At 35.2% G+C, this 26345-nt stretch overlaps 1 protein-coding gene across 2 annotated transcripts in view; it reads right to left on the minus strand.

Moving 5' to 3' along the window:
• Nucleotides 1-26345, minus strand: part of PXDN (peroxidasin) — a 79534-nt gene that overhangs the window by 9724 nt on the left and 43465 nt on the right. For both annotated transcript variants that reach the window (XM_085217964.1, XM_085217963.1), the window contains 13 exons: nucleotides 25430-25599; nucleotides 24108-24225; nucleotides 21822-21991; nucleotides 21160-21432; nucleotides 19781-19897; nucleotides 18501-18659; nucleotides 16444-16556; nucleotides 15989-16145; nucleotides 13510-13618; nucleotides 12922-13079; nucleotides 8855-10358; nucleotides 7896-8030; nucleotides 4845-5053 (listed from right to left, as the gene is read on the minus strand). In XM_085217964.1, the coding sequence (XP_085074090.1) occupies nucleotides 4845-5053; nucleotides 7896-8030; nucleotides 8855-10358; nucleotides 12922-13079; nucleotides 13510-13618; nucleotides 15989-16145; nucleotides 16444-16556; nucleotides 18501-18659; nucleotides 19781-19897; nucleotides 21160-21432; nucleotides 21822-21991; nucleotides 24108-24225; nucleotides 25430-25599 (3392 nt within the window). The remainder of the gene's footprint in view (nucleotides 1-4844; nucleotides 5054-7895; nucleotides 8031-8854; nucleotides 10359-12921; nucleotides 13080-13509; nucleotides 13619-15988; nucleotides 16146-16443; nucleotides 16557-18500; nucleotides 18660-19780; nucleotides 19898-21159; nucleotides 21433-21821; nucleotides 21992-24107; nucleotides 24226-25429; nucleotides 25600-26345) is intronic.

Raw genomic sequence — 26345 nt, forward strand, 5'->3', positions numbered from 1 at the left:
AAAGCAATTTTTGAAAGGATTCTACTCTTTTCCTTTCTTTACTAACTGCTGAAGTCATCTTCTGTACTATAGAAGTTTTCTTCAGTACAATGACACAATGGTCCATTGTGTTTTTTCAATCACATGCTGGTGCTTCAAATCAAAGCACCAAAATCCTGAGAAGGTTTTTATAACCTTAGACTGGTAAATGTTAGTGGCAGCTTCAAGTACACAAATTTGACATTTCTGTAGTTTTTAAAGGTGCCTGCTTTTCAAAGGAACGAGTCTATTTCCTAGTTCCAGTTTCAGGCGTAAGGGAGAAGATTATCAGTGCTGAGAAGTGCAGAACAGAATGCGCCAGCTTTCAGAAAGCTCCAACCAAAAGATTTGTATATATACCTGTACATATATGTGTTTGCACAACTGTTACATCTGTAACTGTATATATAAAGATGATGAATGAAAAAATACCTTAAAAATACTAGAGAAAATACATGAGAAAAATCACCCTAACCTTCTGTTTTCTTTCCCATTCCACCTCAAATTTCTCCAAATTAGCTATATCTATTTGAATTCATTTTCTGTAAAAGAAGCTGAATGTTTAAAACCAACCGGATACTCTTTTTCTCTACAGATAACATTTTCTTCCAGAAGCTGGTTATTGTCATATTGCAAATGTCAAGATAATTCATCAGTATTTGATAGCTATATACATATCTTCAGAAAGTACCCTGCTTACCACAAGGTTTTAAATTGGGACCTACAAAATAAACTGAATGGGAAAAAGAGAAGATATTTAGAAGTATTAAGCCATCTTAATTCTTAGCAAATCACATTTCCAGATCTGAGTCAAGTAGAATTCATCTGACAATAGATTAAAAACAACTAGAAAGATCAAGGAAATGTGAAGAAAAAGGACATGTAATGCAACTACTGCTTCTATCTGATCATACTTCAGTTCTCTGAGATTTAAAGTAGTGAATTACGTTGTCGTTACTATAAGCTCGCAGACTAACTCTATTGAAGACAGAAGCTCCAGACATTGTTGGGAAAAAAATATCCAAATAATGTAAAATTAATGATAGCCTGAAGACATTCAACAGCATATTCTGTTTTTGTGAACTAAGCAGCTTTTGGATGGCCAACAGGTAATTGAAGAACTATTAGGTTCCTGAGGTGAAAGAAAACACCAAAGCAAGGCAAATTCTCCAAGTAGAAAACAGAATTATTTAGAAAGTTATGAACATTAAAATTATGTATCTGAGGACTACAGATATCAAAGAACAAACAGAAAGAGCAGTTGGGACTAAATGAAAATTTGCAAACTAAGGACTCTAAGTATGGATCTGCCCATTAGACTGTGAAAGGATGAGCGTCTGAGAAAGATAGTAACAATCCATAATTGATGAAAGGCTCTGATTATCTCATTTGCACAGAATCGCCAAGATTCTTACATTAGGATGTTTTTCTAGTTATGCTTCTTTCACAGTAAAAGGGCAAAGATGTAGGCAAATGTAAAAAGTGATTGCAGCCTGAATAGCATCTCTTTCCTTACTGCCTGCAGTGGGACTTGAAGAGCTCCATAGGTCTTAGCCCTGGTACTCCAACAGGAGTTTAGGCTTTAATGCAATAAATCTCAGCCTACTGCTTCCCCCTGATTTTTCAGTACTATGGAAACTAATGGTATGAGACTCCTGCTAGTAAAGATGCAGCAATGTCAGAAATTAATGTCTCCTGAATTTTAGTTTAGGAATGATAACATTATATTAATGACCACAGGTAGAAAAAAATGAAACTTTCCTAGTTTGGATGAAATATTTTTAAAAATATATTGATTTTCTCTATAAAATTTATTATCATACAGATATGCAGGACTATGATAAATGCATTTCAATTCAAACTAATAAGAAGTTCTTAAAATGATCATTAAGAGAAGGTCTTAAAATCTCAGAATATGGAATTTTATTTAGTAGTCTGGTACAGTCTGAATCTTCATTAAGCTGACAGACACTGTCCTTAAACGTAAATTTCAATGTAGAAATATCCATTTGAATGTAGAAGGCAAACTTCAATATGACATGATATAAGCAAACCGCAAAATCTGTGTGAAGAGAAAACACGACCAGGCATAAACTACATCATTTTGGTACTTCGAAGATCTCTTACTAAACAATATTCATTGTCATAGAAAAACTTACAGTCTTGTCCCATGACTGCTGTTCATATTTTGAAACATGCAAAATCTTGCACAGCATTTAGTGCCTAGGCCTGTATTACTTGTTATTTTCATTAAAGATGTTAGGCGTAATAGGAAGAGCATAATAAGATATGAAACTAGAATAAAAAGCCAGACAAGCTCTAATCTGGGAATTAAGCACAATAGTTAAACAGCCAATGTCTTTGTGAAAGTAATGCTTAAAGCAATTCTTAAATCAAAAAGATTAATGTGGCTGATACTGACACAACAAAGGACATAATTCGTAGTATGGTCTTGAAATACAGGATGTGGGACTACCCTACTGGAAGACCACGCACTCAAAGAAATATGTGTCTTAACCCTTCTAATGAATCCAGTGAGATTTAATCCAAATTTATATAAGAGTGTTTCCTGAATTAATCCAATTTTTGATATTTGATTCAGTAGCTAATTCTGCTGTTACCTGACAACCAGTTAAAAAAAATTGCCTTCATAAATCAGTTTATACTTACAGGAATGACTTCTTGTCTTGTCTGAATCACTTACAACTGGGTTATTGCTTGACATAAAACATGATTTTATAAATCATTTTGATTTATAAAAATTGAGCATAACTTTTTAAAAAATGGAAAATATTTCCACTTTACATATTTGGAGTAAAACTATGCTTCCTTCTGCTTGCAAGTAGACTTTTTATTCTTGACATAACTCATTTCATAAACCTTTACCATGTTCAGAACAATATGCTCATCTTTGAGGAAAGATAATTTTATCATTTTTGTGTTCAGAACTGTCAACAACAGTAATCACAGAAATTGTACTGAGTACTTTCAAAATAAAAAAAATAAATAATTCTTTTTGTATCTGAGAACCTGAAAAAAAGCACCAACAGTGCTTGTTCGGGAAATCTATATCTTCTCTGTTAAAACAAAGAGCAAATAATTCTGCATAACTTTCCTCTTCCTCCAACAGTAAAAGAAAGATAGAAAGTGAAGAAAATCAAACAAAGTTTTGTGTATTTCAGTGGAACACAGGTTTTTTCCTTCACTGAAAACTAGTAATTCTGTTGTATGATTTGTTAACTGAAATATAGAGGCAATCTGCTATTGTTATTATAAAAGGTAATTATGCTTTTCTTTATAAGAAACAAATACTGGCATTAGAAAAGATATCTAAGAAATAACTCTTTATAACTAAGAAGTTTTTCTATTCTTTATGTGGAAAAGTATTTCAACTTGAACAAAAAAAGGAAGGATAACAAAAACAGATGTGTTTATTAACCTAAGTAAAACAGCTGAATATACGGGTCACTTCTTAAATATACATAAAGTGCAATGACATCGGAGTCTCTATTCTAATTTTTAACTTAGCACATTTTAGGATAATTTTATTTATAAAACAATGAGAAATATTTTAAATGTGGAGAAGGAATATTGCTTAAATACTTTTATTCTAAAAAGAAAAAAAAGTAATAAATTCAAATAAACAGAATCTATTAAACTTGAATGCTTTTCCTGAATCTATATTCACCTCAGATGAGTGCTAAGTCTCCAATACTACAGAATGAAATATTAAAACTGAACTGCCTCACACTAGATTCCTGTAGAAAACATTACACCCATTCATCCACACAAGAAAGGAGTTCAAGCCATGAATACTTTATTTTTTCTTCATTAACCTCTGCACAGACTTGAAAAAAAAATAAAAAGAAGGGAAAACAAATAGGCAATTTTTTAAAGACAGTAATTTACCTTCTCTTTTGCCTGGCAGTTGTGAAACTGTACTCAGTCCAGTATTACTGTGGTAGTAACATTCTTGAACGAAAATACAAGCTAGGCTGTTGAATGGCTCTATAGTCTTAAGACTTTCCAAAGATAACAACTGCTTTACTAGGCTCAGTGATAACATAACATTGAGAGAATCAACACATAATTAGTCAGCTTTACTAGTTTTCCAAATTGACGTAATTAATGTATTTGTGAAAATGTGTGCCAAATTGCATGAATCCTGGCAATGTGAACTTGTTCTGAACTGGTAGAACATAATTTATTTGCTTATGGTAAAGCATTTAAAGAATGATAACTGATTTTTTCTTTATGCCTCTGGTATATATGAGGATTATTTTGTAGTGACACTGAAAGACTTCGTGCTGTGTTGGTAAAATGACAAACTCAAGAATATCTAGTGGTTTACAAGCTATTCTCATCAGTTTGGGAAGGGCAAACCGAGGAAAGGAATTGCTTAAAAAACTGAATAACTTTGTAATAATTAGGACACAACCTGCATCACATGATACCTAGTGAAAAAATATACATGATTTCATCAAAATCTGAAGGATCTTATTCTCCCAGTCTAACACAGATAACCAGCATTTTGGACTAAATCTTCCAGTGAAGATTTTTCTTATCTAGGAGTCCGTTTTTCAGTGTTGTTTACCAGACAAGACAAAATAATTATCAGCTTAAAAGCTAAACTTTGCAACATCTTACAGTAGCATTTTTTTTTTTTCCATCTTACTTCTAATGTCAGCTGAGTTTGTTCTCATGGTAAATTCGTACTAGATAGAATCCTTTACATGTTGCCTTAAATTCTGAGGTATTTAACAGAGAACTCTCTGTCCTTGGGGATAATTACATTTTACCAAAGGAGTTAAAAAGACACTACTGACCTTCACAGCAATCTTGCCACATCCTGAGATCCAGTTTAGGAATATCTTCACAGCTGCTATATCCATAAGGGAATTCAGCCACCTTAAAGACATCGTGCTGCACTCTGGTTATGTTGTCACCATTGTCACACAGAACTCTGGCAAGAGATGTCTGCTTGATCTGAGTGAGCTGAGCAGGTGTGAACACACCCGGGTTCTCATACCATAACCTGTAATCTCACAGAAAAGACAGATTTGCTAGTGAAAAATCGAAACGTACTTTTCCAGAAGACTTGCAGTACTGTATTAAAAAGTAAATGAGCTTTTTTATAGAACCTAGTCTCAGACATCTTTACTTTAGAATACAATAGTTCAGTTGGAAGGGACCAAAGATCAACTTCAGCTGCCTGACCTGCCTGACCAGGGGTAACCAAATGCGAAAGCATATTAATTGAGGGCATTGTCCAAATTCGTCTTGAACTCTTACAGGCATGGAGCATCAACCACTTCTCTAGGAAGCCTGCTCCAGCCTTTGACCACCCTCAGAGTAAAGAAATTTTTCCTAATATGCAATATGACCCTCTTGTGCCATTCCCTTTCTGCCGTTAGTTCCCAGAAGCAGAGCCTGGCACCTCCCTCTGCTTCCCCTCCTCAGGGAATGGCAGGGAGCAGTAAAGTCATCTCTTGGCTTCCTCTTCTTCAGACTGGGCAATCCAAGCGTCCTCAGCCTCTCCTCACATGGCGTGTATTTGTCATCCTCCTCTGAATGCTATCAAGGACATAAACATCCTTTTCATATTGAGGAGCCCAGATACACTGTGTCTGAGGGTGTGATCCAGATGCCTAAAGGCATCACTTTGACCTAAGGTAGTGTTGGGCTGAAACTCTGAAAGGGTCTTAAGTCATTAACAGCACCTTTGACATCTTGTTGCATTTTGATGTCTTGAGTACCTTAAGGCATAAAAAATGCCATTAGACTACCAAAATTAAGGTTCTGTAAAGGTAGAGATTTAAAATACGAATTATTTCTCTGGACAACTTTCTTATGGATATGAAAATAATTTGACAGAATTGGTGAACAGATTAGAGAATGGCTAATCTATACATATTTTATGATTAAGATAACGGATTATTAATTTTAGTCAAGAATTTTTTTTCTTTGAATTCATTCAAATGACCATATTAACTTAGGGTCTTGTTAATATATGCTCAGGTAATTCATGAGATTCAAGAGGGAAATGCTGTGGCTTAGAATAATATATTTTGACTGTCATTCATAAAGGGCCAAAAGCCTTCTATAAATACAAAACATAAATAATACATTACTATGAAAAAGAAGCCAGCCTTCTGAAAGAAAACATTTTAAGTCACTGTCTGGGATTTGGAATGATTTTATACTAGTCTAACATATAAGAATTACTCACTGTGATTTTGTTTATGTCTCACAAAACTGTGAAGATACCAATCTAAATTGGTACTTTTTTCATCAACCATGATGAAAAATAAGTAGGAGGCTCTTTAATGTTGAATTTTACATCAAGCTTATTTTATGCTAGGCCTAGAAGAATGCTCAACAAATTTCATTTTGCCTACTTATTTTATCATTTTCGTAAGGCATTGGGCAGTCGCCAATGTAATTCCAAGCATTAGAATCAGAAAAACAGATTATGAAATTTCCATCTTGATATGAAGTTAGGCTCACTTCAAACATCACTCCTTTTCCCTGCACGGGCACATATATTTTGCATGGTGCTGAAAACTTTGATCCTCTGCCCATTGTAAATGCTTTTCAAGGAAGAGAGAGTTGCTTTCATTGTGCCTAATAATATTTTACTATTTTCTGGCATGCTGCTTCAAAACATTTGTATTCTTTGGACAGCAGAATCCCATTCCCTAAATATTCAGTGTTTTCCTATAACTCCTAAACGTTTCTTTCTCTGGGGAAAAAAAATATTTTGCTGAAAAAAATGCACAGTCGCACAAAAGAAAAAAAAGCAATACCATTTTCCTGTTGTGATAAATATAGGAACTTATCACCAGCTATCTGGAATAGATACTAGATATGTTTCCTTTTACTCTCTTTTTCTCCAGGCATGAGATTTTTATGTGTCACAGTTTAATGTTTAAATAGATTTGATGTAAGAAAGTTGTTGTACAAAAAAAAAAAAAAAAAAAGTATACAAAAAAAAAGTATTATTTTCTAGAGAAATAAAAAGGCATTTATATCAGTTGTTACCCTAAGTAACGATTGCATAACCTGTATGAATCAATTAACATTTGATAAAGTGAATCAAATCTAACTCCCTACATTTTTCCTCTATGTCTCTTTCACTAGGATGGAACTAACCAGCACAAGTCTTTTGACCCTCATGAAGAGTAAAAGCAGGATTCTAGGACACCGTTAAAATGAGGAAAATATTGACTTTCAAATTCCAAACCAGTATGCTGAAACTGCTCAGAAGAATTCTAGCTGTTGTAACAATAGCAGTGATTTTTTTCTTATTCCTAGCACCGTAGAAATTGAGAATGAGAAATTGCTCATAGCACTCATGTAAAGCAATTTCAGAAAAAATATCAAATTGTGCTCCTAGGGACAACCTGTCTGTTTCAAATGTACTTTAGGTGCATATACCACTTATATGGAAAAACGCACTGGAATCAGATGTACAGAACAGTACTTTCTCAACCCAAGTTTAATAGCAGAGATAGTGCAAGTCTTAATTATTGCAATTTCTTTGTCAATAAAATCATTAAATGTCAATGAAAGCAGATGAATAATATCCGCTTTGCAGAAGGGCGATTTGAGTAACTGGTAAAAGGAAAATCAAGAGTGACCCATAGTTAATCGTTGGCAGTGGTACTTTCTGAAACTCAGTATGGCATATTCACCATAAAAAGTAACAGATGTAAAAAGCAAATTCATCACAGCTTTAAACAATATTTTGAACCTGTTTTCTTCATCTTTTAAATGAAAATAATGAATGCAGATTAATCTTGAAACAGGACATTGCAACTGCTTTTAAGCACACTCAATTTAAAATTACCTCTAGTTTCCATAATATTTCAATTTACCTGTCTCCGTCCCTGATTCGCCTAAACTGGGTGCTTAACAGACACATCAAAGTTGGTCCCAGTCGGCTTCCTGGAACTAAATCTTCTACCATTAAAGCAGGAAATAGGTCTATGTTCAGGGGGGAGCCATACAACCTATAAAAAGAAAAGTACAAATATTTATTATTAAACATTATCCATTTATTAAAACAAAACAAAAACACAACAAACCTCCACACACAAAAACAGTATGCCATAAAACTAAAGGGAAAATATACAGGTAACAAAGTAAAAAATGACTTTGTCGGTGCTACATCTTTTGTGAAGAATCTGTGGTGTACAAGAAATCCTGCAATGTAGGTTGTGCATATAAGTAAGAGCATGGAGATATGGGAGTCTATCCCACAATTTCCTTTATCCTAGCAGCTTTCTTTTGATTCCTAATAAATGTTTCTTGCCCTTCTGTATGTTTTCACCCTAGCCAAGACTCAGTCTCTGGTTTTGTGTAGATAAGCTTGGGTTGGAAGATATCTGAAGACACATTTTCTGTTGTTGATACAGCTAAAGGAGCACAGATCACTTGTGATAAAGAATGCACACATGAAAACACAGTGCATATACAATTAATTATATTCCTGTTTCAGATTAATTCCTGTTTCCTGATTGCACAGAACTTGCATTAAAGTGCATGAATTTGCATTAAAACTACATTCATATTTAGCAACATTTATAAAAACAGATGTTTCAAATTAATACTTTCATGAATACATACAACTTCATATTGCTCAAGATCTAGAAGTGGAGAAACTAACTACATGTGGGAAATTTCCTCATTTCCTGATACACATTGATATTTCTTAAAAAAAAAAAAATCTCATTACACCTTTCTTAACAAATATTTTCTCCCAAATGAGACATTTAGCTATTAATTTCACATGCACATTTAGATAATTGATTGTTTTTCTTCACCTCAGGCTCACCTGCTAAGTTTTTCCCTGATTTCAGGATTCTTAATTTCATTTTTCAGATCTTCAAAAGTCTGAGCTGAAGAAAGATTACAGTAAACTCTAAAATCATGGTAGGGAGGAATTCCATGATCTCTGCCTCTCTGAATATTCATAGCTGCCAGATCTAAAGCCACAGTACGTGCCATGGAGAAGAGTCTTTCTGTTAACTCTGTATTGAGTAATTGTGATGGGACACGCATCTTACCAGCAACACCAAACAATCCCCTTAGAAGTGGATCAATGCCTCCTTCATTTACAATCCGAAATGGAGAGAAGAATGCCTTATGAAGAGGTAGATGGCCTTGTGGAATAGGTTCAAAGTTTTCATCCAGTCGATACAGAAAAGGATTAATGAGTGTGTGACCAAACCTAAAAGCGGCAGTTGCAAACTCATTAGTTATGCCAGAATTAACACTGGGATCATAACCTTTATATTCGCCAAGCATCTTCATGCCTACCTCTCCAAAGATCTTAGGTAGCCAGTGGCTAAATGTTATGTGTTGCATTTCTGCACCAACAATTTTGCGTGTTTCATGATAAATTGTGTCACCATCCCAGTGTGGATTGAGTTTCAGTAGCTCTGTGGCAATTCTGTTGTGTTCTCTAAACCACAATGTGTGGATACTGGTAAGACCTAGCTGTTCATTAGAACGCTGATCACCAGCTAAAAAGCAGGGAATGGGGCTCTCATTTTCATCCCTCATACATTCTGTTGGTGGGCCAGTAGCAAATGGAAGAAGGGGCTTGCCAGATCTTTGTACAATGCCCTGTCTCAGAAGACCCCTTTGACTTGCCAAGTCTCTGATTTCCAAAGCTTCATGATCTGAACTGCCATATACATTGGATGCATCAATATATGAAGTCAGCTGGTTAATCTGTTCTCGTGGGTACACAGAATTCATCAGGAGAGATGTCATGCCACTTCCACAAACTGGACTGGAGCGTACAAAAAACATGCAGCGTGCACCGTTTCTGACTCTGGGATCGTTTGGCGGTATCATTATTGAAAAGCATGGAGGATCATTTGTGCAAACTGAACTGCAATGCTGACCATCTGAAAATCTCGCCTCACTTAAGGCAGCAACGGTGAGATCAAGGTCATGGTCGAGAAACTGACCCCACTGCATAAGCATGTGAGTGTACTGCTCATCTGGGGTTATGGTTTCAGTTCCAATCAGAGTAGTTGAAACCAAGCGAGGCATTGGGAGTGCATATCCATTAGAGAGTCTCTTGGGTTCAATTCCCCGAGGCAAATTAAATCCATTTTCGTAGACAGACTTTAACAGACGTTCAAAGGCTGTCAGAGAAGCACCCCACATGGGATGCTGCAGGTTGTTGCATGTTCCATCATGTGTCCTGTACTTCTGGTGAAAGCACATATCTGAGCAATTGTTCACTCGTCGATGAGCTGTACAGCCCGAGAGATTAGCTATCAGATTCAAGTACTGTGGGGATACAAGGTCATTATAGTGATAACCTGAAACCAGAAGAGAGAAGAAAGAAAATCAAAGACTTTGTAGACTCATGGTTCCCAAAGATCATGCATTTGTTTAGAATGTTATTTTTTATACTGTATTTTTCACATGATTATCATTTAAAAGAGAATAGTCATAACCTATATATATTGCACTGTTCACTCATTTGAGGAACAACTACTATTAAATCAGGAGAGGATTATGTAAAAGGACAATTCAAGTAGAACTTTCAGAGAAAGAGTTTATTTCTTATTTGGTCACCTAAAAAAACATAGAAATTTTCAGAAATAACAGCCTCATACCGAGAATGGAAAAAAATTCCTCATGTTAGTAAAAACTCATAGAAAACTTATTTACATTTTGAAATTTTCTCTTTTAAGATTTGATAATTCAGTGAACATATTGCTATTTTGTTTTGCTTTATCGCAGTAAAAGCTGTAGTGCTGCAAGACGAACAAAGAATAGAAAGTACAGAGGAAAATCACCACGAGCAATTTAACTAAACAGAAGAGTGATCTGTACGACAAATGGTGTGGAGTAATCTGCATTCACATTACTCACAGCATTTCCCTGCAAAGAAAAATTAGTGTTTGCATAACTCTTGGCACACGTTTCCTCTTGGATCCAGACCACTCACGTTGGGAACTTTGACACTGCTTCATGTTCCTGTGGGTGGCGACATTTCAACTAGGGCTTAGATTCAATGGCTCCTGCTTGAAGCAAGGAAGTCTCCAGGATTGGATCAGCTCAGCTGTACCCCTGTCTAGTTGTCTTGAACACTCCACTGACTGAAACTCCTCAGCCTTTTTGGATAAGTTGTTTCAGTACTGCACTGGTTTCCTGGTGAGAAAGTATCCCAAAATCCAATCTGAACATCCAGAGCAGTGATCTGTGGCCATTCCCCATGTTATACTGTTTGGCACCAAGGAAGAGAATTTGGCTCCACCATTTTTCCTTGGTATATTCCAAGATTTTACAGAAAAGTCTCAGAATACGAAATTGTCAAGTTTCTCAAGTGTTCCCCATGTAAAAGTGCTAAATAACATTTTTTACTGGGTTTTGCATTTGGAAATAAAACCAAATAAGGACAAATTTGAGTATTAAGATCTAAGCATTAGGCTTGTTAAATGAAAACAGATTTGTTCTAGCATTCAGATTTCCCTATAAGCCAGATACTTATAGACTTTGTTTGGCTGAAAAATAAGCTCTGGTTGTGAACAGAATTTGAAATATCACAGAAAGTTGCCTCAATTTGTGTTCATTAACTTGTGTTTACATGCATTAATGCTAATTTTTTATAAGGCTTAGGTGATTGATTTCTTCTATTACAAATTCTAATGAAAAGCAGCTAAGGTATTCTCACACATTAGTTTTCAAATATCCTTACTGCTGTACTGCACTGTGTAAGTTTTGTATTTCATATGTTTGCATATGCATCTAATCAGAGAAGCAAATTAAATAATGTTGCTCTTATAAAACACATAATTTTATATAAGTTTTTGTGGTTAATTTTATCACAAATTATTTATTCAGCTCTAATAATGAGTAACAAGCTTCTTTTACTATCACATCTATGGTATTACACAAAGCCTGCAGTCTTTGGTCTTACAAATACTTGCATAGTTCAGGGTCAGTCAGAGTTAAAGTTTTCGGAAGTTACAATAAATAATTATAAACATCAAAAGAAATATAATAAGTAAAAACATCTCCTCTAGATTTTCGGTGTAGCTTTGGCTATGTCTCAAGTCTCAAAAGCTCTCCTAAAACTCTGTCATTATTTCCAAATGCTTTAGTCCTGTGTCTCAAGCCTATCCACACACACATTTACACACATTAGTTGTATGCGCTCCAACTGGACTTCATGAATTTGAACTTGGAGTTCAATATCTAAAAAGTAGAAATATTAAACACCAAATTTTTCTGATGTTTATAAAAAGCAGCAAAAATGTATTTCTCACTATGTGAGATCTGAGTTAAACAGCTTAGTTGGATACAGTACTTAAAGAATGAGTAGCAAATAATTCTTTGAATACTACGGTGGTACATGTAGAAACCTTGTTTTGTAAAGAATATATACTCTTCTTGTTGTAGCCTCTTTTCTCTGAATGATGACATCAAATGAATTTACTTAAAAAAACAGTAATAAATTACTGATTCTTTTCAATACATAACAGATAAATCTGTTTTGCAATGAAACAGTGATCCTAATGAATTAGCACATAAGCAGCTAGCAAACAGGATGCATTAGGCACTTCCATAATATCTAATAAGATTAGGAGAAGAATCTGAACATGAATTTTTCCCTAATATGTCAACATGAGGAAAAGTAGAAACATTCTATTAGGAGAGCTCAATCAAATCAAATTGAGTTTCACCATATTGTAGCAGTGTGCAAACGAACGACTGAATAGGTAAATGTATTTCTAGTAAGTTTTGTGAAGTCACTGATTTTGATATAAGGTTTCTGCAATTGGGACCCAGACTCTGGCAATCTCTCTTTGAACTATTAATGACTTAACAAGGCAAATACACTCCATCACAGAAAAATAAGGAAAGAATACTGACTTGTTCCATTCAGGTCAACCATTAGACCATCCTGTACATGATCTTGAATAAGCTGTAATGTTCTTTCAAATATTTCCCCAGCTCTTGCTTGCTCAACAGTGTATGGATCCCTTGGGTATCGAAATAAGGCTAGCAAATCATTTGGAGAACGAGGACGACTAATAGATAATTTGAAAAAAAATGGTAAGTACAAAAAGGAGTTGTAAAATAACACTACGTACAGTAAAATTTCAACATGATTAAAACATACCTTGGTTACTCATCTCAAAATGGAAGGCAAACAAAAACAAATACATATATATTTAATAAAAGAATATGGAAATAAAGAGTTGCTAGCCTATTATAACACACCGTCTCCCTAGAAAAACTATTGCATTGAATAGAGAGATCAACAGACAAAGATTTGATTTCTGCTACTTAGTGTTTCATAGTAGGAATCCTTCCATGCTGAACTACTACTATTTCCAGAATTAATCCCACAATAACATTCATTATAATAATAATAAAATGGCTACTTGCTTACTAAATGCTCCATTTCTTCTAGTATATACTTTAATTTTGATTTATCCATTAAAAAGAAGGGGATACCTGTCAAAAAGATGTGTACGCGTTGAATTTATTGCTCTGTCAACAGTTGCAATTGCTTCCACAATTGATGTTTGTACAAAAGGATCTCCATTTCGGCTGACATTAGGGACTACAGAAAGAGGAATTCACATGTTATTGCAAAAATGACCACACACAAAAAGATACTTCTATAAAACAGAGTCTAGACACGACATCATTTCAGTTGTACAAAGTAAACCCCTGTTCTTTAAGCATTAGTTTGTCCAAATATAAAATTCTTAACCGCTTTTGAGTTCTAACAAAATATATTACAGAAGAGAAAAATCAAGCTAAAATAATAGTTAACACTAGTTTAAAAGTCATCTTACTTATAATTCTAAAAATAATGTAAGGATAAATGTGTAAGGGGCTTAACTGCTCATTAGTAAGTCCTACAAATGTAAGTAAAAATGAACAAAAAATTCTTTTTGATTGTAGTGTATTACCAGCTTTCCAGTATTGATATGAAGAACATGATCTATATCCAATGAATAATATCAAGTTTTCCCTTTGAATCCAATTAGTACTGGCTGAATTCAATGTAAGAATTTAAGAGGTTAAAAGGAATGTTACTTAATAGAATTAATTTTGCCTTTTAAAATACATAAATCACATAAATACAGAGATTTCATGAAAACAAATAAAATCAAATTGGAAAAAATAAAAAGGAAAAATACAGATTTGCGTATTTTCCCTTTACAGCTACGCTAAACTAACACTGCTCTTTACTCCTGAATTCACCCTGGTAAGCAACGTATATTCATTTTATTTCTTTTGATTACTACTTTGTTTCCACTTTTAATATTACTAAGCTAAGTAATTTATGTTAAAAATCACATACTTCAGGGCTTTTATAACTCTTCATAGTACCAGAATACTAAAGTACAGGCCTTTTCATGCCATGCTCAATTGCAACTGAATGTTTGTACAACATCTAAGGCCAATAACCTTCCTTTCAGTCTAACCCAAGAACTACCAGATCCAGGGGCAACAGCTAACAATTTCCAGAGTATGTTTAGATTGGAAAAGCCACACAGGAAGAAGGGTAAAAGCAGGGAAAAAGTCCAAAGCAAAAACACTAGAATAAAAGTCAGCAGATGTACAAAATCAGTGGATATAAAAACTTGTTTACAAGCATTTCATGACATTTTTTTCTCTTTTCTGGGCAATATTTCATTATTCCTTCATTACTGGCAGCTTAGGTTGTGTCTACATGAGCTTCAGAGCATGGACAAGGGCAATCAAATTCAACCATCAATATAGTTAAATAAAAGGCACCTGGCTCTGTATTATTGTATTACTGGAGCCCCTTGATCTGCCATCAGGCCAGCTGCCTTGGGCTACTGACATACTCTACACACTCAAAATGGGCTGACCACAATGCCTAATTGCAACAAACCTTGATCCATGCTAATTATCAACTGCTGTAGCAGCTATAGAGATATATTATTATTGATAATAATGATGTAATAATATCATTTACAGCTTTTAATACCCTTGTTTGAGTTGTTTTGGAGAGTGTTTGTGTACCCTGAATCATCTTAGGACTTCATCATTATAGATAGAAGAAAACAGTAGCTGGTTTTCTCCTCCAGGCTGCCTGCAATAGAAGTAACCTCAGTGTTCACCTTAGGTATGTGTTCTGCAGAGCTATCCTTCTGATTAACAGTACATGTAGGCCGAATCATAAACCTTAGTCAAATGTTAACTATACAGTACTTTATTTTTGTTTGATCTTTCTGTTGACAGTAGTTTGCTTTATAGGCCAATAAATATTAAAAGTCAAAACTCCATACAAGCCTTTCAAGCCTTATTTTTCTGAGAGGAAGAGAAAAAACGGCAATTTGCTTGTTAAAACCTATCAACTGATTTTTAAGCAACAAAAACATCATCTACTCCCATCATGCCTTAAACTTAATCCAGAAATTTGCCATTATTACTTTCCAAAAATTAGAATAAAATCATATTTTCTGCATTTTTTTTTCTGTTTTCTCCTTTTCATTCTCAAGAGTATTACAACTTTACTACTTTAGTGAATTATTTCAGAGGTTGCAGCCCCATTTTCAATAATTGCTTTAAGTGCCTCTTGAAAAATGCCACAGGAGTTCTTGTTAAGTTATCTCAATAGATTAGACTGTGTATTCAACCAGAAAATTTTAACAGGTCCAAATCATAACTCAAGAGGAAAGAAGCATAATTAACTGGAGACCAGAACGTTGTTTGTTTTCAAGCTTAAGTTCCAGAGACATTTTAGCTGACGTGTTTCTATCTTATGTCTGTACAGAGGGCTGCCTGAATTAAATGGGAAGAAAATGAGAAGACCACAAGAGAAATAATTAAAAAAAAAAAAAAAAAGGATAAAGAATTCAGCATTTGATGAACTTTTTGCATCTTACAAGTTAGATAATTATTATAAAAGTAATTATCTAGTTCATGCCATTGACCAACTCATAAACCTTACCATTAACACTAAGTACCATACTAACAGAGGAGTATCCTATGGTATTCCGGGCAACACATTCATATCGACCTTCATCAGCAGTTCCAACATCACGAATGGTAAGATATCCCTCTGGACTAACATGAAATTTTCCACTCTCAGTTACCTGTACTCCATCCTGCAGCAAAGCACAGTGTTTTGTTATGCTGGTATATCCACTCCTTGTTTTCAAAGCTGATTTTTTTTTTATTTTTTTCTTCTTTTTCCTCAAAGCATTGGGCTACCAAAAAGATACCAAAACACATCTTGGCTGAAGCTTTAACAATCTAAAACAACTGAGCATTACAGTGAGTTCTGTTACTTTAATGCTTTTATTGCTATGTCATTGAAAGTGGGAATACTAACTGGATATTCACAAAGAATTGTTATTGAAATACATAGGTTGTTGAATGCCCATATTACTGGTGCTCTATTACCTTATTCCATGTAATTACTGGCTCAGGCTCTCCTTGAGCACTGCATGGGATCTGCACATTTGTGCCAACTTCTACTGTCATGTCACTAGGAACACTGGCAAATACAGGAGTCACTAGAAGAACAAAAGACACATTGGTAAGTTATGAAATGCAACTTGTACAAATGATCTGAAAAAATTCAACACTGTTTATTTGTTTCAGTTAGCCAACATTTCTTAATCTATAATCCTATTCTGTTTGCAAGTTTTAATTGCTTCTAACTATGCCTTAAAGATAACAATCCTTGTTCTTAGTATCTCTTTAGGCTGATGTTTTACATACACTTCTTACCAAACGGGCAAGTAATTGCCAAAAACACTAAAATCCTTAAGTTAACAGCTCAGGAAAAAACAAAACAAAACAAAACAAAACAAAACAACTGTGAATAACTGACTCAGAACAAAATCAGCAGAATGATGTGAATTTTGCCATCAACTTCTGTCAAAATTTTTAAAGTTTTAAATTTTAAATAGCAGCAACAGATAATTTTTTTTTACAGAAAAAGTACTTTCCAGAACTCACTCAACTCTGACTGCCCCAACCAAAACTCTTGAGCATCTAAACCCAATAAGCCCTAGGCCTTAAATATCAAATGACCTTCCATTGTAAGGCCACCTAATTCCATGGTGAACAACATTAACACATTTTTTAATTCTAGTTTCCTTCAAATCAAGATCAACACTCAGAATTCAGATGTTAAATGAGAAAAGTACAAAATTATGAAGACGGTAAGAACTGTATTTCTGCTGTACTATATAAGCATTTTGAGAGGGTAGGAATGGGACTGTGGTTCTACAGAAAAGTATTTGGCCAAACAGAATACAACCATTCAGATCTGGCCGTGGTTATTTTGTTTGTACACTGTCTCACAAATGACACATGATGTTTATCAAGGAACAAAAAGCATTTCAAAGAAGGGGTCCACACTGGAGAGTGTGTATCTCTGTGAATGTGAGCAATGTCTTGTCAAGGACCATGAAACAGTCCTTGATCATTAACACAAAATTAGCCACAGTGACTCCTGACTAGACATTCCTGAGAAGAAAAGCTCCTTTGCTAGGAGCCTGGGGGGGGAAAAAAAAAAAAAAAAAAAAAAAAGGTTTTATCATATTTTGCATAATTAAAAATATTATTACAACTAATGTATGGAGAGCTTCAATTTCAGGATGTAGCATTCAGTATTGTATCTACTATCTTTTGATTATAAATATTAATATGATCCTAACAAATTGTGGAAGTAGCTTCCTAAGAAAGACATAAGAAAATGGTGCATTTTTTCTATGTTAATATTTTGGGTATAAGGGGTGGTACTTCATTGTAAAGGTCATTCTGGTAATTTAAAATAATGTTTTCATTATTTTCATTAGTAAGCAGCAGAGAGGCATTTTAGAATTTAATCTAACATGCTCACAGAATGAGTAAACATTTTCAAAACAAAATACTTTCACAAGCATAGGAATACAGCCATCTACAAAATAAACCTCCATTCTTTTTATTAAAACAAAAACAAACAAAAACAAAAATCAGTAAATCAGATAAACCTCTTTCACAGATTGTTCTAAAGGAACAACATTCTTCTCAGATCCTATAAAGCCTCCCTATATGTGCTCAGAAATAATGATGAGAAATGTGAATTTTGGGCAACAACCAGAACAGCAAGTTTCCTAAATCATAAAAGATACAGTCCCATTCTAACAAGCTCTTATTGAAAAAGGCCATGCTTAATTGTAAGGTTATGTATTCTCTAGGTGACTTTAAATAAAGTCCATCCCGGCACACTGACCCACATATTCAAGTTTTAAAACCTAGTAAGACACCTTACACTTCAAACCCAGCAACCAACATTCACCGTAATATTCAGCAAAAGCTCTGAAGAAACCCCAAGTCTTATTTAAGATCCGCTTCAAAAACTTGTTAATCCTACTGTAAGATAAACCTATTTCATATTCACATGTATGACTTCATTTTAGAAAAAGAAAATAATACAGACACAATATATTTTAATGTGGAGAACGTACCTCTAGGCTGTACAGTCAGGTATACAACAATTCTTTGAGATCCAATGATGTTGACAGCTTGGCATTCATACTGTCCTTGGTCATGCAGGGCAACTCTGGAAATCCTCAGGGTACCAGAAGATAGGACTAAATGTCTTCTGTCAACAGACAACTGGCCTCCTGAAATACAGAGCAATACCATTTGCTATTTATAACAGTAGAGAACAAAGTCTCTTTGTTCCAGTAAAAGGGAAATCTGGAAGATTTTAAATATGATAAAACAGTGGAAACAAAAAGAAGTCTCTTAAAAAGAAACAACGTCTGAAAGCTTTAAATCACAGAATACAAACTCACAAATATATAAATACACAAAATCACAATTCTGATTTCTCCTCTGTCACCTTCTGTGACACAAGTACTTTCATCCATGCAACATAATTATTATTTTTTTCATCCTAACTGAAGAATAGAATGAAGAATGCCTTTTGGTATTAATTTCCTATTATTATATGTAAAACAGTCACAATTCATCTCATCTGTCTAGGACATCTAGAGAACCAATAACCACCCACAGGTCTGGAAAAGGAATATAATGTAATAATACAATACAAAGGAAATAAAAGGCACAGGAGTGCCTGTGCCCTCTTCTTCCTTTCTGGACATCTCATTTGATTAGAACAACTTTGGCAGAGGGAGAAACAAGTACATTATCAGAATCAAAATGTTCAATTGTGTTAGAAATCTGCTTTATCTATCATAATTCAAAATTCTTTACAAGTTGCTTTTCCTGCTAAAGCTGCTTCATTTCATAGAACTGGCACATCTACTTCTACTTACAACATCCACTACAGTATTTCTTCCCACTGTACTGGACTTACTGCACTTACTCTGACGGAAATGTGGTGGACAAAAATTGTACTGATGGCAGCCTGGATTGGTCTGTTTTGTGAAGACAGCACATCCTACCATACTTTAGATCTCCAGTCAATGACAGACTTCTTAATTTCTTCTGTTGTAAATTGGCAGTATTGCTGCATGTGTTTTGTCTCACATTTCATAAATATATTTTTGCAGAAATCTGTTATGAAGGCATACATTTTACTGAGTCCTTTCTACTGAAGAACTCTTGGGCAACTAGCTTCTGCTGGATATTTTGCTTTTTCTAGCTAAAGAAGGGAGATATGATCTCTGTTTTCTTCAGAGACTGAAGTATCTGAACAAATACACATATTTCCCTTCAATTCATTAGTGATTTCAAATTCTGTTCTAGCAAATTAAAAGTAAAACCAGAACAAACTTACCTCCTTTAGTCCAAGCAATAACAGGCTGTGGATAGCCTTGTGCTTCACAAGGGAAGTCAACTGTTTGCCCTTCAATCACAGTTTTGTCTTGAGGGGTGACAGTAAATTGAGGCAGAGCTACAGAAGAAAAAAAACAAGAGCTGAAAAATGCATAACTGTCTGAAATGATGTACAATTTTCTGTGTGACATGAAAGGTTCGTAAGTGTGGGAAATTGGTTGCCAATGGGACCCTTTCACATTATAAGCAATTTAGGGATGAAAGTTAAGGGCAATGTCTTATGCAACAGGAACATCCCATCACACTGTGTCCTGGCATCAGTGAAGGCCTCTGGGATCTACTGCCACAGATCCAAAGAAAGACATACAGTAGGTTTAAAGAATCAGAGTGTTCCTGGGTTACCCTCCTTTTCTGTCTTTCAAAAACTCCTCATACAAACTATGGAGAAAATGCAATGTGGTCTAAAGTCTCCTTAGCTTATTTTCCTTCTGAGTTAAGGCAAGGAAAAACGAGAGTGAAGTGCAGGCCAGCTTCTGCAATAATATCATGGCATTATCAATGTGAGAAGGAATTCATTCAGCTCTCAAAACACAATCATCCACTGGTGAATGATAAATGAACAAACCTCATGGACAGATGGTTCTGCATAGGTTTAAAAACTGAACACATTAACCAAGTGTATGCAACCTGAATGGTTTGTCATGTCTTAACATGAGGGTAGAAATTAATTTGTTAATCAGAACATTTTGCAAATAAAGGTTTCAGCATCAAAACTTTTGCAAAAATATATTCTGCATTTGTATGTACAGAAGAAAGTTTTCTGACATACTGCTCTTGAATAGAAAAGCTTTGCCAATGCCTCAGCTGGAAGAGTAGTTGTTTCCATGAAAATCAGCAGAATATACCCACATTCACTCAGAGGTCTACAGAAGGAAGTGATACGGATCTAGATTTGAAACTCTTTTTCTAGTGCTCTAGGCATAAATCCTAATCTCTAGGATTGTTAATTGTCATAGAAAAAAATCTGGTCCCCCATGAGCTAGACACTCAAAACCACACATAGAAAAACAAAACAAACGAACTGTAACCAACTAAACTGTAAACATTTCAAAACACAAATGCTAACTTCTGTGAATAATCAATGAAACTTTACTTCCAGAGATTTAGTGTATAATATCTTAATCTTGGTGAAACATAAAGCAACATTCCTGTGGACTAGTGTAATTGAAAGAAAAAACCCTTATGGTTTCAGCTTGGTTCTGGTCATTCAGGGAAAAAAAAAAAGAAAGAAAGAAAGAAAAAAAGAAAACCATACAATTTGCTGTTATATACTCTTCATAATATGTTTTACAGCATGTTGCTCTGTTTAATTTTACTCACCTTGTACTATGATGTACGCAGTCGCATGGATGTTACCTACGCTGTTAGTTGCAAAACAGGTATACTCGCCACTGTCTTCCTGCTTGACATTTTGTATGTAAAGTCCTCCTGATGGAGTTATCGTGATGCGAGGGTCACTGGGTAAAGGTGTTCTGTCACCTTTGGTCCATGTAATTTGTGGCTGAGGGTGCCCAGTTGCACTGCACTCCAAAGTGACACTTTCTCCAACTAAAACCTCCGTATTCTGCGGGTGAATCACAAAACTTGGCCTGGCTGTGAGAAAAGAACAATGCCTAAATATGACTTCCAGCTGAAAGAATTGATTTGGCCAAATATTACAATAGTTTGTGGAATTTAGTTTTTTTTCTTGTTGACGTCTCTGTTCCAAAGTACTACCAAAATTGGTGCAAACACTGCATGCTTTAATCCTAAACTTTTTGTTTGTTTTTGTTTTTTGTTTTTCTTTAAATCCTCTTGAAACAATTATCAACCATGCAGTTCTGCACATTAATTTGGTACTTGACCCAAGCAAAAGAATTCTGCATGTCAAGAGTATACAAGAAGCAAAGCATTCTTATTTTTAAAAATCCTATTTTTAGCATCTTTATGATCTTGTTTTTAGCAGTCCTATAATCAAAATAGTTATCTGTTTAAAAGTTTACCTGGTGATCCGAAATATCTGAGAGTAACTTCCTGAGTTTTCACTTCTCCAGCTACATTTTTTGCCATGCACTGGTAAATGCCCTGGTCAGTTTCTTGAGTATTTTGAATCATTAATGTGCCATCATCTAACAAGTTTAGACGAGAATCTTCTTTCATAATGAGCTCATTACTGTGAAGAAAAGAATCTGCTGGAGTTAAACCTTTAAATCAGAAGCACAGAAAACTGTCAAATAATAAAAAACTATATTAACCAAAATAACTTGGAAAAAATTTAAGTTTTTTACTGCATTAAATAAAATAGAACTTTTAGTTTTCTCCTGAAGAGAAAAAGCAGAGGAAAAACTAAAAAGAATCCTTTTTTTTTTTTTTTTTTTTCCTGCAAGCACTACATCTTCAAAATGAAAAGCCAAAATGTTTTTATGAGTAAAAGCTTATGTGGAGAAAAAAAAAAAAGGACAAAAAACCATAATTTGTCTCATTCTCTTTTGAGGATACAGGCATTTCTAAGTGGCAAAACAATTTCAAATGTTTCTTCTGGAAGTACACTAGGTAAATTCAATAATCAAAATATGTTCTACTAGGAGGAGGAATAGTTATATAAAACCATCTTGGTGCCAGCCTGCCTCTGGATTGCTCAAGGAGCACTTATGAACCTGACTGCAATTTGCACTGGTTTGAAATGTAAGTCAAGATCAGCACATCAGGCTGTCATGGTTGCAACATTTCTTGATATGATCTTAGTACAGTAAGAACATTGCATTGAAGGAACTGTCTCTCACTCCATCCCTTGCTACACAATGGAGAAGGCACAGAGGAGGGATGGAGAGCACATTCCTTGTGTATAAAACCAAGACCAATTGCTGATCTATACAACATTCAATAGCTGCTCAACAGGTTAATGCCTTTTGACTGTAATCTTGCTATATTCAACTACCTTGCAGAAAGCTTTGCTCTCATTCTTGCAGCCAGGAAACAAGCCAGAGTCAATAATCCCACACCCCAAGCTCAAATTTCTTCTTAAAATCTTTCATATGTGTATTCCAAATACATGTTTTCTTTGTTTATTATAATAAGTTCATGAGCCAAAGAAAATTTTAACGAAATAATTATACATCCAAGTTTAACGCTCTGCTCTTTATATACTCCGTAAACGCTGTACCCTTGTTTCATCTGGAGCGGAATGTTGCAGAACTACCACTCCACCTCGTTCCGTTTTATCAGAAACTAACAAACGAAAATGGTTCATTTATTAAGATGAACTGTGAAGGAATCTGTTTTCCAGATCAAGTTCTCCATTTGTTTAAGGGAATTAATAAGCCAAAGTCTGATTAAGACAGTGGTAAACTCACAAATCACCTGTCCACTGTAAATTCACGTAGGTTTAGGGCACGTGAAACGTTGCCATGTGACTGGTTCTGCACTGCTATGCATGGCTCTGATAAAACAAGGCAGTGCATGGGCAGAGTTTGGGCAGATAGGCCAGCCCATGGGCCCCCAGGAGATGCACACACTTTTATAGACACTATGCTCTCAAGCTGCAAGAAGAAGCAATCAAGCAGGTTGCCCGGAAAGCTTGTGCTACATCCACCCTTGGAGGATTTTAAGATCCAATTAGATAAAGCCCTGAGCAACCTGAGATGTTCCCACAGCTGACTTTGCCTGGAGCAGGAGTCTGCACTAGAGACCTGCGGAGGTTCCCTTCCACAAGAATTACCCTACAATCCTGTGATGTATGCATGTGACCACCCTCCATGTATTGGCCTGGGGCATCTTCCCTCTTCTGGATGAAGCTACACTTCAGAGAAAATCTTCCTGCTTTGGAGCTGGTATTCAAAGACCATCTCTTCTAAAACCTAACTCTTGTCTAGCTGGATCTCTGTGTAAAAACAACTATCATTCAGCCTCAAAAGATGATGTAAACAGATCTAAGCTGCACATTCAAACACTAGCTAAGCTCACCAACTGCACGTGCAACGTGATCCTGTTGGATTGTCTGGTACTTACATTCAAGTGATTTAAAGTTTTACAGTTGAGAGCAACTATATAACTACAGTTGAAAAGTTTACTCATCATAATCACTTTCTAAAATTATCAGCTCTTAAGAGTTTAGAATTACCAATAAAACAGATCCAGGCCATTACTGCTCCACATACTACTTTTTATTAGAATATGTTTCTGCTGTTACTATTCCAAATGTTAGAAGTAATGTGTTTGGTCATGCACACAGCAATGTACACACACAAACATACTTACATCAAGTTTCTCTCTTCCTTTTTTGAACTTACTTGTTTCGAAGCCAAATAATTTCTGGTTTAGGATTGCCTTCAGCTCTGCAAGTGAAGTACACTGTATTCCCTGAGGTAACGTCCACATCCTGAGGCTCTGATGTAATTCTTGGCCTCTCTGTATCAAAAATGAAATGTATAAGGATCCCTTGCTTGTTTCAAAACTACTAAAGAATGGTAAATAAACTCATTTCCATGCACCTTATTGAAAAATATTTTTCACAAATGTTTAAAGATTAAACATTTATGAGCTTAATCAGGATTAAACTCATTTTTACATATCTAAAAGTGACTGCTGCCTTTCTGACCTCCATTGTTTCCTAGGAACTTTAATCAGACTGGAAATGGATTGTGTAAATTTGTGTCAGGTTCTAAAGCAGCTATTCTATTTATTTGAACAAAGGCTCAATTTGCTTATGAAGAACAAACATTAAAGCAGCAAGCACAAGTGCCATTTAAAATAACTTCCTTTAGATAAGTATCAGCACCTAAGCCTACCTCCTACAGAATAATTTGTCCAGCTTGTTTCCTGCAGTTTCCCTGTTCTGGCTCCTTAAATGTGCAGAGAGCTGGGATGATGCCATATTAATTATTCTCACATTAAATCCCCTTTTGCTATATTATTCAAGAACCTTGCAGACACTTACGGTCATAATTCTTCCCATCAGAATTGTACCCAAAATACAAACAAAAGGGCGATTTAGTTATTTTATATCTTCACAGGCAAATGCTCATCACTTGGCAAGAAATCTTCATTTCAGTTTCAGAAAGGGAGCTAAGCCCTGGGTGTGCAGTTATCCTGCAGTGACAGAGGGTTTCACTGCCTTTGCACAACTTATACATACAGAAGAGTAAAAGAAAACCCTAACCTAACACAACACATTTAACAGAAGTTTTAACAACAAATTCTTAGAAATCAGGAACAAGTATATTTGTTCTCTTTATTTACTCTCCCCCGTGAAAAAGGAAACATATGACACCAACAACATTAAAAGACCTAGGCTGACAATCAAATCTGAAACATAAAATGAAAAACAATTTCTTCCTGAGTAATCACATTATATTTCTCAATACCAAATTTCAAATGTGAATATACTTGTTTCAGTAAATGTAGTCTCAGGGTAAAAATGACCAATACTGCCAGAAGCAGACAAAAAACAGTGAAGGAACACAGAGGGATTTCTGTAAATTGGCACTTTTAACTCAAAGCGGTCAGTATTACTGAAGGGAACAGAAGGAAATAGAAGAGCAAATTCCAACCAACAAAACAGTCTAGGTATGTTCAGTACACTGAAGAAGTAAGTATGAAGCAGCAAACCCACCACAGTTCAGTTCCTCTGGTGTTATCGTGGCCACCGACCGCCCCTGGATCCTGCGTGGGTATTCGCAGGTAGCGGCTGCCTGAGCATTGCCCGACTCCACGTATGTCTTCAGCAGCTCTGCCAGCCAAAGGATTTCACAGTCACAGTGAAGAGCATTTGAATCTAAACGCCTACATGGAACAAGCAGCCACAATTCTTGTTAGCAATCTCAAACTATTTACAAAGGGCAGTCTCAGATACAGATGGTTGTCACTTACCTTATACGCATTCTGGCAGTCTTTATTACAAAAACATGTATTATTTCTACCACACGAGTAGGCCTGTGTTCAACCTAACAAGCATATATACAACATCTCTCTTCTAACCCCAACAATCAATGAAAAAAATCTGAATTTATTTAGAATTTATGTAAACTTTGCTTTCATAAGGAACATACACAATTCTCCCCACATTTTTTCTGTTTAATACTTGTTACTGCAGTAACCTCGCAGTTAACTTGACAGTTTTACAACTTCCCATTTTGCTGATCAGGCAACTGACACAAAGGCCCACAGTTTTATTTAAGGCTAAGCTTTCACCGAGTTTAGTGGGTCAGTAACCTCCTAACACACCTGCCTATAATGAGAACCCATAAATCTGGCTGACTTTCCAGTTACTATGTGGAACGCTGCACTTTCTAGGGTAGAGCCCTGTAGAAAAAAGAAGCATTAAGTACAGAAATCTTAGCATTAAATGTTTCTATATATCTTAATCAGAAAAAAAGTTGCATGGCAAAATAACTTTAGTTTGGTGTGGCCTTGGGAGACATTTTCTCTCTCTCTTTTTTTTTTTTTTAATCTGTATTTCAAATGCCCAGATACTCTGTATTCCTTGCTGCTCTGTGATAAACAGACAAAAACAAAGAAAACCATTTTAC

Source organism: Meleagris gallopavo, chromosome 2 (assembly GCF_905368555.1).
Source record: "Meleagris gallopavo chromosome 2, MGAL_WU_HG_1.1, whole genome shotgun sequence".
Lineage (NCBI taxonomy): Eukaryota > Metazoa > Chordata > Aves > Galliformes > Phasianidae > Meleagris > Meleagris gallopavo.